We start from the raw sequence: 14319 nt of genomic DNA, 5'->3' as shown, positions 1-14319 counted from the left end.
TCTTCTGTTTATGAGAGAAATGTAATCTCATCAAAACCAAACCAGAAACTTTCCATTTTCCAAAAAACTTGCTTTTTACTACTTCTTCCACTTCATTCCATCTTTAAATACTTCTTTAAAGTATTCTGACAGCTATAATCTGTTTTAAAGTGAAAAATAGGTTTTTATCACACTTGGCCACTTGCCACAGCCCTGCTTCATGGCAGCTAGCAGAATTCTGGCAGTACAAGATACAGGATATAGTGGGGGTAGATGGAAATACAGAAGATTTGTTCCAAAATAAACACCTCCAAAAACCTGTCATCCTTGGAAATATGTATCAGTAGGGAATCTAGAGTTGGCAGCACCTCGTTCAAATAGTTCCTTTCTCTCTTCAGCAGTGCCCAGCCCTTCACTCTTCTCTATTCTCCTTCACTTGCTCCAAATACCTGCGAGGTAGACGTCACTGTGTCAATTTCTTAAATTATCTATAGTGTATCAACCCTACAATTACTGTTTTTACTTAGCATTGTACATAGCCATGCTTGTTTCAGCACAATCTGTGAAGTCTTTTAAGATTATTAGCTGCTGTCTGAAGCAAAGTCACTCCTTCTTGATAGCTCTATGATTTCCATCACTGTAGAATCAAGGCACAGAGAACAAGATGATATTTCAGGTTGAAGGAGTTAGACAATGGTCCCTAGTACTTTTTAACTCACTGACTCATTTGTCCAACACTGACTGAATGTCTACATTCACGAAACTGTATTAGACTCAGTTCACAGGGTTTGGAAGACCAGACTACTACGGACAACTAACCACTTGTTAAGATTTTCACACTTGGGATTCCTGTAGTATAAAATCAAAGAAACATTTTCTGTTCCAGGCTGGCAGGTCACAACTCAGAATTAATGAATGATTAGCACAGTCCTGTCTCACAACACACCATCATTAACTGCTTTTTCTTCCTCCCCTCTCTCCAACTCTGAATTTCCCACCACATCTTCACCTCTTTCCCAACTCCCTCAGCAGTCTGAACTGGAAAAAGAAGAAAAAGGAAAGATGGGAATAAAGGCTTAATGAATTAAGAGGAACGTAGGGTAAATTGTTCATCAAGATGTCAGAAGTAATTATGCAAACTGTCCTGAAAAGGAATTGGAAGGCTCTTTTTTGTCACTTCAAGCCTTTTGCCCTTGTGAGAATAAGTAAACATATAACTGTCAGTTAATGATTTTATACAAGCTAACCAATGAAATGACATAAAAATTACTTGTCGTGTTGCATAAAAATGATAAATTAGAATTAAAGAACTCCTTTAGGTTCACCTGACCAAGCATCCTTATTGAACTGACAAAAATAATAGGATCAAAAGGGTTATGTCACTTACTTAAAGTCAAATAGCAAGTTAATGGAAGAGAAAGGAGCAGAACCCAGACTTTATTATACCACATGGCACACAATTCTCTTCAATTACTTACTTCTTATTTTGGTGACTGGGAAACACACACACATATACACACACACTCTTAGCACTTCCATCTTTTCATTTATTTAACCATCTCAGAGAACTATCAATAATAAAAAATTCTGTGATGGTACTACTATTCTTTGCTCCAGTAAGATTTCAAAAGGCTCATCAACTACAGTGCAAATACAATCTTTTCTGGTAGAGCAGATACACTAATGCCTCTAAAAAATTGTCCTAATTGTAAAGTAAATACTTACCTTTGTATTATAATAAAACCTAGAAGACCAAAGAATATGTGCTCTCCAGTAAGAAAGCCAGTAAGGTCCTAGTCAATTAAAATGTTAGAGAATCATTTCAAATAACTTGTTCTCAACTCTATATAAAGGCTCAGAGCCAAAGAATTGATGCTTTTGAACTGTGGAAAGCATCTTTGGAGAAGAATCTTCAAAGTCCTTTGGACAGCAAGAAGATCAAACAAATCAATCCTAAAGGAAATCAACTCTGAATATTCACTGGAAGGACTGATATTGAAGTCCTTCTAATGGCCATCTAATGTGAAGAGCTGACTCATTTGAAAAGACCCTGATGCTGGGAAAGATAGAAGGCAGAAGGAGAAGGGACAACAGAGGATGAGATGGTTGGATGGCATCACTGACTCAATGGACATGGGTTTGAGCAAACTCCGGGAGATGGTGAAGGACAGGGAAGTCTGGCGTGCTGCAGTTCATGGGGTCACAAAGAGTCGGACACGACTGAGCAACTAAGCAACGACAACAACATGTGTGTGTGTGTGTGTGTGTGTGTATGTCACTACACTTGCAACACTGAGGGATAATACATATCTATTCCTACAACTTCTGCCACTCCAATTTCCCTGAGAAACTACATTCATAATATGAGAAAGAAGACTGCTTAAATTTCAGAGAAAAGATTTCATGCTTAGGAATAACTAGTTTTGTTTGCTTGTTTTTTAAAAGATAAGATCATCATACTTAATACTTGATGCTTAATCATACTTAATGCTTAATATTTCCTAAAGGAAATCAAATACTACAGAAATGGAAAGTTAAAGGGAACAAAGCCCAATAAAATTACTCAGAAGTATTCATCTAGTTAATGAACATGTTAAGAGTTTCTGCTTTGGGAGAGTATAATATACAGAACATATTCTTTCAACAAAGATTTGCTGAATGCTTATCATGCTATATGAAGTTTTTCATACTGCTATGCAAATCTTCCAGATTCTGATATTATGCGGTACAGGTGGGGAGGCAGGAATTGGGATAACATGGATATCTGATTTTATATATAAATTTTAAAATCGTTTAAAAATAATTAAACCAGTTTTTTAAAATACAAAAGCAGAGGTGTAGAAAAGACAACAAAGAAGCATATTCAACATGATGATAAAAAGAGACTCACAGAAAAGGTCAAAAAATAAAATTTCTGTACCTGAGTAATACAGTCAGAAAGGCCTTGAATTGAACTGCCTTTCTACCTAGTACTTACCAGCTGAGTAACAGTCCACAGACAATTGTCAAGTGCTATCAACTCTACTTCCTTTTCTCCGTTCTCTTCCTCTCTATCCTCAATGCTACTGTCCTAGTTCAGACACCTTTTGCCTGGTCAATTAAAATGTCCTACTGGTGTCTGTCTTTCCAGCTCCAGCCTCTCCAATGAAGTCCTCAACACTGATGCCAGTGTGACCCACCTAAAAGCAGAAACTAACCATGATTCAACTTCTTGAAATTCTTCCCTTGCTCACCTAACTGACAAGGAGCATTTCTGCAAACTATAGCTTAAACTGCAGAATCATTTTAAATGGGTCCCAACCAGAATTTCCTTAAGAAAACAGAATAGAAACTGTACGTGCCTCATACTTAATAAAAATATTGTTGCATGAGACCTTTCCTAGTTTTATGCACACACGCATATACTCAATCAAAATACAAAAGGTATTTCTACTGTGGGTTGAGTTTTTTAAAAAAACGCTGACTTAACATAATAAAATTTCAGCTCCTTCACAGGTTCTTTCACAGTCTGATCCCTTATCATAGCAAGTGGTTAAGAGACAGGCTCTGGAGCCAGACTACACAGGTTTACACACTAGGTATGCCACTCACTAGCTGTGTTATCCTGGGCAAGTCATTTACTAGCTGTGTGTCACTGACTGACTGTGATTCTGGGCAAATCACTCAATCAGCCTGATGCAACTCAGTTTCACTATCTGTAAAACAAGGAAAATAACAGTACCTACTCACAGAGAATCAAAAGAATTAAGTGAAACTGTGTATAGTGCTTGGGACATGGTGCACTTGATAAATATTATTATTGGCATCACTACTACTGTCCAACTTAATCTCCAGCTATTCTCACCCAAACTCTAATTATAACAAATTACTGGCTGTTTCTTAAGTACACTGTATCCCCTCATACTGTCATGTTAAATGCTACTGCTGTCTTAAATATGAATCAATCTTTTCAGTCCCCCACACATTGTATTTCGTCATATTTCAGCTCAAGCAAGGTTTCCCCATTTAAGCCTTTCCCAACATCCTTTGGTAGTTCTCAGTCTTCCCAATGAGTCTCTATAGGGGAAAAAGGAAAGAGCACAGCCAGTTACAGTCTTGTTTTTGAAGGTCTCCTGGCCAGGCTGTGAACCCTTAGAACCACAATAGAAACATTTCTCTTTACCAGCACAGTGTCTCGCAGACAGTAGGAGTTCCACAGATATTCTCTGAATGACTCTAGGTTATTAATCTTTCTAGGTCTTTATTTTCTCATTTGTACAACGGGGATAGTGTTTTGCCTGAAGGGTTGTTATGGAGTACACTATACAATGTTGTAAAAGTGTTTGATATGGAAGCAAGGCTCAGTTATTACCAGGTTTACTGGGTGGGACTTTTTAGAATCTCAAACTAAATTTCAAAGATCTCAGGGGGCAGGGATGAGGAGCAATACCTTAGACCCTTATCAGCTAACATCTGGTGGGGAAAGTTTAAAAAAAAAGATTTAAGAAAAGTAGCCAATGGGAGGGATGATAAGATCTCTTGGAAGTAGATGCTTGAGAAACAAATGAAACTGAAGGAGCAGACCCTGAAAAGGAAGGAAGACCCACATTGACAACCAGCATGCTACAGCTTTCATTCTAACCAGACTCAGGCTTACGTCTCAGCTCCAAAACATTTGTTCATCTTTGCATCCCTATCATTAAAACAGTTTATGAAACGAAAGAAGAAATGAATCTATTTCGTCCTCAATTTTCTTATCTATAAAACTAGCACAATAATACCTTTCATAGGGTTATGGTAAGAATTAAACATGGAAACACAATGCCTTTAACTCTGAAATGCTTTCTTCTGTATCTACCCCTCTATCTATAGAGGCCTTCAGCCAACCTATTTGCTCTCCTGTTATTTTATAAACTATCAGTTGCATTAATACTCTTAAACATCTGGCAACATCATTTACTACAGGTAAGAAGTACAAAATGGGCCAGTCTTAGACGGCAAAAAAGAAATTTTAAAAATCTTGCAACCTGTAAGATAGTAAGCTCAGGACTGAACATCTGAGACTACCCTCTGGATAGCATCATATACCCAACGGGCTCTGCTCAGCAGTTTTCTGGTGATTATTACAAGTGCTTTCACCAAAATAAAGAGGACAATAATAAGAAAAAATATGTAAAGACTGAAAACTTTAGTAACAAAGCATAAAAGATAAACATTTCACTCTTTTGGATTAATAAGTATTATTAACATCATTAAAGGACTTGTAGAAAGACTCTTATTTTTAACAGATGTCAAAATGCAATGCCATATTAACCAATTATTCCAGAACTGAATTAGAAAAAGTTCAGTTTTAGTATGCTAGTAGAGCCAATTGGTGATGTAATTTACCAAGTTATGCTTTTACCAATAAAAAAAATTCGAGCCTGTACATGGTGTATGGGTCAAGAATTCACTAAGCTTATTAAGATTACTTTGCTTGAAGTCAACTTTGATTTTTACACAGGCTGTCTCACTGCAAGCATTTAACAAAGTGCAGTGAAATAAATGGATTATTTCCCATTTGTGTTCAACTGCAGAGGACAGGTTTTTTTAACCAGATGTCATCAAGCTTAATTTAAATCAGGGAGTAACCAAGATTCAGTTTGACTTTAGGGTCTTGCTAGAAGAATTTGACCCCAATTCACTTTTAAAAACCAGTCTCAGCTTAATCATTTTTAGAATGAAACACAGAATTATATAATTTCAAGGGGAAAAAACTGAATGGGAAAATCAGCAGATACGTGAGCCATTATCAGCTCTGTAGTAACTTGTTAGGCTACCAAGGAAATAAAAGTTCCTTTCCTTTACCTGCAGTCTTGTCAAGCTCTAAATTCTAGGGCTCTTTTAACTACATATCTTCCACAGTAACATCTTCCTGTAACCTGTTGTTCCTGCTGCTGCTGCTAAGTCACTTCAGTCATGGCCGAGTCTGTGCGACCCCACAGACAGCAGCCCACCAGGCTCCTCCGTCCCTGGGACTCTCCAGGCAAGAATACTGGAGAGGGTCGCCATTTCCTTCTCCAATGCATGAAAGTGAAGTCGCTCAGTTGCGTCCGACTCTTAGCGACCCCATGGACTGCAGCCCACCAGGCTTCTCCATCCATGGGATTTCCCGGCAGAGTACTGAGTGGGGTGCCCCTGCCTTCTCCACATGTTGTTCCTGTCCTGTACCAATCATCAAATACAGATTACAGGATTCCTCTATACTGAGTGGTTATCTTGGGATCTTAAAAGGTAACCATCTCTTAATTACAGGAAAACAAAACAGTAATTTTTAAAGAAAACCCACAAAGCACAAAGCCAGAATATAAAAAGAAATAAAAAGCTACATCTCAGTAGTTATTGAGAAAATGGTATCAACGAAGTGCTACTATGGAAGACCATGACCACTCCTTGATTTCACTTTCAAACAGGAGGAAGCCCCAAAACCAAAACGGATTCATATTCAAGCTGTTGTCTTTGCCATACGCCATTCTTGATGCTGCAATTCTATTTAGATTCCCTCTTGGAGCAGAGTTCCATAAAGCATAAAATAGAACCCCTTGAGACTTAGAAAAGTTCAAATAATCACAGTTTGTTGACTAAATCCAAATTTACTCATTCAACTATCTATGGGGCTCAAATAAGCAAGATTTTAAAATAAAGTTTCCTTCATAAGTCTGCTTTAAGCATATTTATCCAGAACCCTCAAAATCTTAATATCTTAGTCGACTAAAACAACAATAAATCTAGACTCTGATTCAAACATATATTCCTAATAATCTGGGTATTTCTTTTACTTTGGTTAGAAAGTTTGTAACGCACTCCCCCCACCCCGTAGAACAAATACAGTGTTACCAACTCTCCTTTACTAGTCCACCATAAACAAGTGTAATATACAACCAAGGACAGCACTGGCAATAGCAAACTTAAAGCAATTACCCAAATTAACCAAATATGATTACCTAGGCAACAAGTCATTAAATAAGTCAAAGTTGGGGGGGTGGTAAAACACACCTTTCCACTGGGAAGTAGACAAAAGGGTGTGTATTCAATTAACCTTTGTCTGAATTGAATGCTGCTGCTGCTGCTGCTAAGTCGCTTCAGTCGTGTCCGACTCTGTGCAACCCCATAGATGGCAGCCCACCAATTGAATGCAGAGTTCCAAAGAATAGCAAGGAGAGATAAGAAAGCCTTCCTCAGCGATCAATGCAAAGAAACAGAGGAAAACAACAGAATAGGAAAGACTAGAGATCTCTTCAAGAAAATTAGAGATACCAAGGGAACATTTCATGCAAAGATAGGCTCGATAAAGGACAGAAATGGTATGGACCTAACAGAAGCAGAGATATTAAGAAGAGGTGGCAAGAATACACAGAAGAACTGTACAAAAAAGATCTTCACGACCAAGATAATCACGATGGCGTGGTCACTCACCTAGAACCAGACATCCTGGAATGTGAAGTCAAGTGGGCCTTAGAAAGCATCACTACGAACAAAGCTAGTGGAGGTGATGGAAATCCAGTTGAGCTATTTCAAATCCTGAAAGATGATGCTGTTAAAGTGCTGCACTCAATATGCCAGCAAATTTGGAAAACTCAGCAGTGGCCACAGGACTGGAAAAGGTCAGTTTTCATTCCAATCCCAAAGAAAGGCAATGCCAAAGAATGCTCAAACTACTGCACAATTTCACGCATCTCACACACTAGTAAAGTCATGCTCAAAATTCTCCAAACCAGGCTTCAGCAATACGTGAACCATGAACTTCCAGATGTTTAAGCTGGTTTTAGAAAAGGCAGAGGCACCAGAGATCAAATTGCCAACATCTGCTGAATCATGGAAAAAGCAAGAGAGTTCCAGAAAAACATCTATTTCTGCTTTATTGACTATGCCAAAGCCTTTGACTGTGTGGATCACAATAAACTGTTGAAAATTCTGAAAGAGATGGGAATACCAAACCACCTGACCTGCCTCTTGAGAAACCTATATGCAGGTCAGGAAGCAACAGTTAGGACTGGACATGGAACAACAGACTGGTTCCAAATAGGAAAAGGAGTATGTCAAGGCTGTATATTGTCACCTTGCTTATTTAACTTACATGCAGAGTACATCATGAGGAACACTGGGCTGGAAGAAGCACAAGTTGGAATCAAGATTGCCAGGAGAAATATCAATAACCTTAGATATGCAGATAATACCACCCTTATGGCAGAAAGTGAAGAACTAAAGAGCCTCTTGATGAAAGTGAAAGAGGAGAGTGAAAAGGTTGGCTTGAAGCTCAACATTCAGAAAACTAAGATCATGGCATCTGGTCCCATCACTTCATGGCAAATAGACGGGGAAACAATGAAAGACTCTATTTTGGGGGGTTCCAAAATCACTGCAGATGGTGACTGCAGCCATGAAATTAAAAGACGCTTGCTCCTTGGAAGGAAAGTTATGATCAAGCTAGACAGTATATTAAAAAGCAGAGACATTACTTTGCCAACAAAGGTCCGTCTAGTCAAGGCTATGGTTTTTCCAGTGGTCATGTATGGATGTGAGTGTTGGCCTATGAAGAAAGCTGATCGCCAAAGAATTGATGCTTTTGAACTGTGGTGCTGGAGAAGACTCTTTGGAGTCCCTTGGACTGCAAGGAGATCCAACCAGTCCATTCTAAAGGTGATCAGTCCTGGGTGTTCATTGGAAGGACTGATGCTAAAGCTGAAACTCCAATACTTTGGCCACCTCATGCGACAGAGTTGACTCAATGGAAAAGACTCTGATGCTGGGAGGGCTTGGCGGCAGGAGGAGAAGGGGACGAAAGAGAATGAGATGGCTGGATGGCATCACTGACTCGATGGACGTGAGTTTGTGTTAACTCCGGGAGTTGGTGATGGACAGGGAGGCCTGGCGTGCTGAATCCTGGGGTCGCAAAGAGTCGGACATGACTGAGCGACTGAACTGAACTGAGTGTTATCTATGTATCCGCACTGCTCTGGAGTCCATGAGGGACAAAAAGGTAACAAGATACACAATCTTTGCCCAGTAAGATAAGACATTCACAAATGAAACATTTAGAGAACAAGCCAGCGTCAATCTGTATCCTGAAAATAATAAATCCTATCATCATTCAGAGAAGACATAACAGAACAATGGGAAGGGGTTAAAAGACAGGCAACACACAATATTCAGACTAGTTTTGCTCGTTGAATCCACCTCTATTTAAAAGCATTTTTATCCCATGGACATGTATACACGCCTACATTTAAAACAGATAACCATCAGGGACCTACTATATAGCACATGGAACTCTGCTCAATGTTATGTGACAAGCTGGATGGGAGGGAAGTTTGGGGGAGAAGGGATGCATGTATGTGTATGGCTGAGTCTCTTCACCATTCACCTGAAACTTTCACAACATTGTTTGTTAATCGACTATACCCCAATACAAAATAAAAACTTCAAAAAAAAATGTTTTTAAAGAATTTTTATCCCCGATGTCATTAACCACAAACGGAACAAGTCCCTTCCCTCGGTTCCCATTAGGTCTGTTTTCTCATCTGTAAAGTGAGGAAGTTAGGTTCAAAGAGGAGTCACAGGTCCCCAGTCTCTCACCTAAAATGGACCTAAAACTGCATAAACATTTCGTATGGATATATAAGACATTGGTTTAAGCACAGCGGAGTATTTGTGCTGAGTGGATCTGGCAAGGTAAGATTTAGCCAGTTCATGAGGAACCCAATTAAAGAACTGGGACTTGCCTCTGTGTCAGGCAACGTAACCTCTCTTAAAATTTCTAGGTTAAAAGAAAACAAAATAAAAAGCTTTCTCAGGTTAAACTGAAATGATATCACTGCCAAAGAACTACAATGTGTAAGTAGAAAGGGACAGCCATGATCCGTTAACAGTATAATGACAGACTTAAGAGATTTAAGCCGTTGACCACTAGGAAATGCCAGCATTCAGGCTATCATAATCAGAGATGAGACAGATTGAGCAAAGAAATTACACAACTCACAATGAAAGGCAGTTCCCTTCAAAGAATCATCCTTGAAAACATCCACCTTCACTAATTGCACAGAAGGACATGCAACAAATATTGAACATCAGTCTTCGTTACAGCCACAGGCTGGAAAGCAATAACAGGCTCTTCACACAGAAAAGGAAAAAATTACACTAGATGGTGCTACAACTACTGAATAAGCCCGTGCAGCTTTTCTCCTATTTACTCAGTTGAACAATGTTTTAATGGGGGGGGGGAGTTTGCGGGGGGAGGAGGCCAAGTTCTGTTTCATAACTTCACAACCACTTTTACTTGTATTAGTTGAACTGTATTGCTCTGTACTTGTTCTTCAAATCTGGAAAAGATTCAAAACCATGCCTCTCAAGCAAAAAGTTAACCAGTACTATAACTGGTTATTTATACTGATTAATTAAATTGACTCTAATTTACCACACTTACTACAGCAGAACAAAAGTAGCACAAGCAGGACTTGTGATCTTGTCCAATGCAGAGTGCCATCTGCTGCACACGCACAGGATGTCACCTATACAAGATTCAACCTTAGAGTCTTCTCAGGGACCTTTATAAGAGCAAGTTGTTTGTTCTATATTGCCTAATACATGTGCCTCAAACCAACAGAGGAGAATTCTCATTCATGGGGTTCTGAAATACCAGTACTTTCATGAAAAGCAATGGTAAGTTTTAAAAGGAAGGAGAAAGATGTGAAGGAGCAACTGCACTTTATAATCAAAAGAATACAGTAAGAGGGGCAGAAACATCTGGAGTGGATCAGAGCCCTAAAACTGCTGTATATTCCCCGTATAATCTTGGCCAAGTCTCTCCCCTTTCTGGATCCCAGGCATAAAATGTCAAGAATTAAATACGTCTCTCAGAGATATCTTTCAAATTTTGAGTCTTGTGAGGAATAAAAAAATGACAGATGGAGACAGCGGTACACATGATAGCTTTGGAGCAACCATAGAATATTATTTAAAATAGTTGTATATTTTAAATAATCAGGCACAACTTTTTTCAAAATCTTACAATTCTAAGTTCATTTTCAAGTCACCATTCTTACAACACTTCTGCCCTTCAGAAATAACACTTCATTTAGTTGTGCTTTCAGCTCAAATTTGGCACATCACTTTTACCCACCCCAGAATAGCACAGAAAAACACTTTCATGAAGTACCTGCACAAGGAAGGCACTCACAGCCTGACAGACTCACATAGTGGAAAATACACAAGGCACAAATTTCAAAACGCTAAATGAACACCACACCCAAATAGTCTTAAAAACAACTGCAAAGTCGAATATATTATCAAAATACAGAGATAAAGACAACTTGATAAGTTTTTAAATAGTTTGAGGGGGAGGGGAATGCAATCAGATTTTTGGATGGCCTTATGTTTTTAAAAGAACAAAACATATAACTGGAGGCTATGAAACATGCAGATCTAAATTGAACTGTGGAAAGCTCGGCTCTCACCCAAAAGCTTCAGCAAAGCAATATGTCAGTATGCCAAAATGAAGTACAATTTTCTCACAGGAAGGAGGATAGGGTCCATATCTGTGACTAATAATAACAATACCATCCTGCATTTAAAAAGCATTAGTTCTTTTCGCTGCTCTTTCAGACACCTAATTTTATGCTGTCAACAGTCTTAGGGTATCCTCTAAAAAGCGCCAGTTCAGTTTCCTCTCAAGAGCCATGTGATCAGAACAAGAAGACAGGTGGGTGTATTTGTTGAGGGCTGAAGGTACTAGTTTCTGCTATCAGGCTGTCTGCAGTGATTCTCATTACCACACTATACAACTTAGCCCTAGGAAATAAAATCTACACTCTTTCTTTTGGAGTTGGCCAGAGATCAAAAGTATGAATCTAGAAAGTCCAAAGAAAGATAACATGCTGACTTGTTAGGTCAAGAATTCCAAGTCAACTTGATCTCTTGCAACTTAAAAAGAAATATACACACACCCCAAAGCTGTTCTAATAGAAACTCCCGTGCGTTGCCAGCCAATGAAAGCCAGCAATAACGGGTTAATACAACCACCAAAACCCTGCCGCTGGGAACAACTTGTCATATTCGCTTCCCCTCTGCCTGCTGCCCACCCTTCCTTCTTCAGGCACGCACAAGCTTATAAACCAGCCCTCCAAAAGGGCCACCGAGGACCTTTAAGGACCTGAGAGGATGGAGCTTGCCTCCTGAAGCAATGCAGCATCCATCGCAAGGGTGCTGTGCCCCATGCCCACAAGCAGGAAGTCACAGAAAGGGATAAAGTTTGATTTTCCGCCTTGCCCGTTCACGCAGGGCCGAGAAGAGAACGAGGGAGCAGCCCCGCTGGGGTTCAGGGTTGCCCTCCGGGGGACAGTTCCCAGCAGCATGGCACTGCCACTCCTGACACAGACACAAGGCAGCCGCGGCAACTCAGGACACCCCAACCCGCCCGGAGGAGGGGGGAAAGGGGACAACTTGAACAGTGCTCAGTTAGGGAGCAATGGAGCAGAGCTGTTAAGGAAAAAGGAGGGAGGGACCGAGATGGGGGCGGGTCGGGGAGAGATTCAAGTCCCTTCCCTTCCCCGCCCTGGTGTCCCCGGTCCTGCGGGAACATCCCAGCCGTCGCCCCTCCTCCTCCTCCTCCCGGCTTCCTCCGCCCTTCCTTTTTTCCTGGTTGCCGCCGCAGGCGCCTGAAGGGCACGGCGGCTCCTCGGTGCCCGGCAACCTCGGGAGCGGCCGCGAGTTGAGGTAACTCGCCCGCTGCCCCGGCGGCCTGCCTGCCGGCGGCTCCCACACGCCAGCACCGCCCCGCCCTCCCCGGAGCCGCCGGGCGCGCTCGCTCACCGTCCGGTGGTGCTGCTGCTGCCGGTGGCGGCTCACGCCCAGAGCGGGGAAGCAGCCCGCAGTCAGCGCTCCGCAGCCGCCGGCGCCCCCGCCGCCGCCGCCCCGGGAGGAGAGGAGCAGCAGGAGTGATCTACCTGCGGCGGCCGCCATCTCTCAACTGGAAACGGCGCCGACCCAGGCAGCGCAGCGGACGGCCGGGGCGGAGCTAAGGCCCGCCACTCACCGGCGCCGGCCCAACTGCTGCCCTGGACTGAGTTGAAGAGGCGGGGCTTCGTGGAAGGTCCAATCGACAGGCGGGAGAACCACACTAGAGACTGCCTGTCACTTCCAGAGTTACCTATTGTGGGGCATAGTCAATTACGGGCAAATTCTAGGGAACCGGTAATTGGCACCCGAACCACTCAGAATAGCAGCAGTAGAGATAGCGTATTCTATTCGGATAATCTTCATCAAGGATACAGCTATAATAAGTGTAACTGGGGAAATGGATATTTGTGCAAAGCTCTGTAGTTCATGAGTGTTTTTAAGTTGGCAAAACAAACTCCAAATTAGTAATCATTAGCTAGGTACGCTGGAACTCCCAACGACACGCCCAGAGTTATCATTCATAACTGATGGTATTTGGATATGCTGAAATTATCCCCACATCCTGAGGTTATCTAATAACTATAATATGCAGCATAGTACAGGAGGGGTAGAATGGTTATGATACCAAAGTCCCAGAATGAGTACATGTTATCAGTTAATTAACAGACCTGTATACACTTCAAATACTCAGTTCACTTTTACAGCACCTTTATACTGATATTCTTAACACTCTCCATAAGCAGCACTCTTATTTTCTTAGCATTTTTGACCTTATGTGTGCTTATTAAACTATAGAAACAGAACATGCCCATAATGTAATAAAAAAAAAATCACTTGAAGGTTACCTTAATGAATTTTCATAATTTAGCTAAGTTAGCCACTAGAATACACTTTGGAATAACTCTTTCTCTTGAAAAATACTTCTTTCCACAGAAACAAGCTCATAATAATAGTTCATTTAAGACTATGAAAGATTTGAGGTTTCTTAATCTTCTCAAAATACAATTACCTTGCTGTCTATTTATTATGAGCTAGTTAATTCTAATTCCTTTTAAAACCTGGAGCAGGAAAACAGTTTGGTAAGCAAATAAAAATATTATCCTAAATTTTAGGGTGATAAAGTTAAAGCTAAACAACACAATACACGCACATAATTTTATTCTATCACTTATTCTAATAATATTTTTTTAAAGCTTGACTGAAATGGTACTTTTTTGATCAAGAATAGCTAAATAATAAAGGGAGCTTTTGGTTTGTTTAATCCTTCCACCCCACCCCATGACTGTAAGATGATTGGCTTTTCCAGGTGAGACACTCATACCACTCACCCAAAAGGCATTTGTTGCTCAACAGTGGAACATGAGAGGTCAGGAATGAGACAAGCCCCCCATTCAACAGCTGCATACACTAATCCCCCTAGCTGGAAAT

The 14319-nt window shown here is 40.7% G+C and overlaps 1 protein-coding gene across 1 annotated transcript in view; it reads right to left on the bottom strand.

Moving 5' to 3' along the window:
• Nucleotides 1–12990, bottom strand: part of MCU (mitochondrial calcium uniporter) — a 201225-nt gene extending 188235 nt beyond the window's left edge. Inside the window, exon 1 of the mRNA XM_055425490.2 lies at nucleotides 12805–12990. Within this exon, the coding sequence (XP_055281465.1) occupies nucleotides 12805–12954 (150 nt within the window). The 5' untranslated portion in view covers nucleotides 12955–12990. The remainder of the gene's footprint in view (nucleotides 1–12804) is intronic.
• Nucleotides 12991–14319: the final 1329 nt, after the last annotated feature.

This window comes from Moschus berezovskii, chromosome 12, assembly GCF_049115385.1.
Source record: "Moschus berezovskii isolate FMDL1 chromosome 12, NW_MosBer_1.0, whole genome shotgun sequence".
Taxonomy (NCBI): Eukaryota; Metazoa; Chordata; class Mammalia; order Artiodactyla; family Moschidae; genus Moschus; species Moschus berezovskii.
The sequence above is the reverse complement of the archived record's forward strand: the minus strand, read 5'-3'. Positions and strand labels throughout refer to the sequence as shown.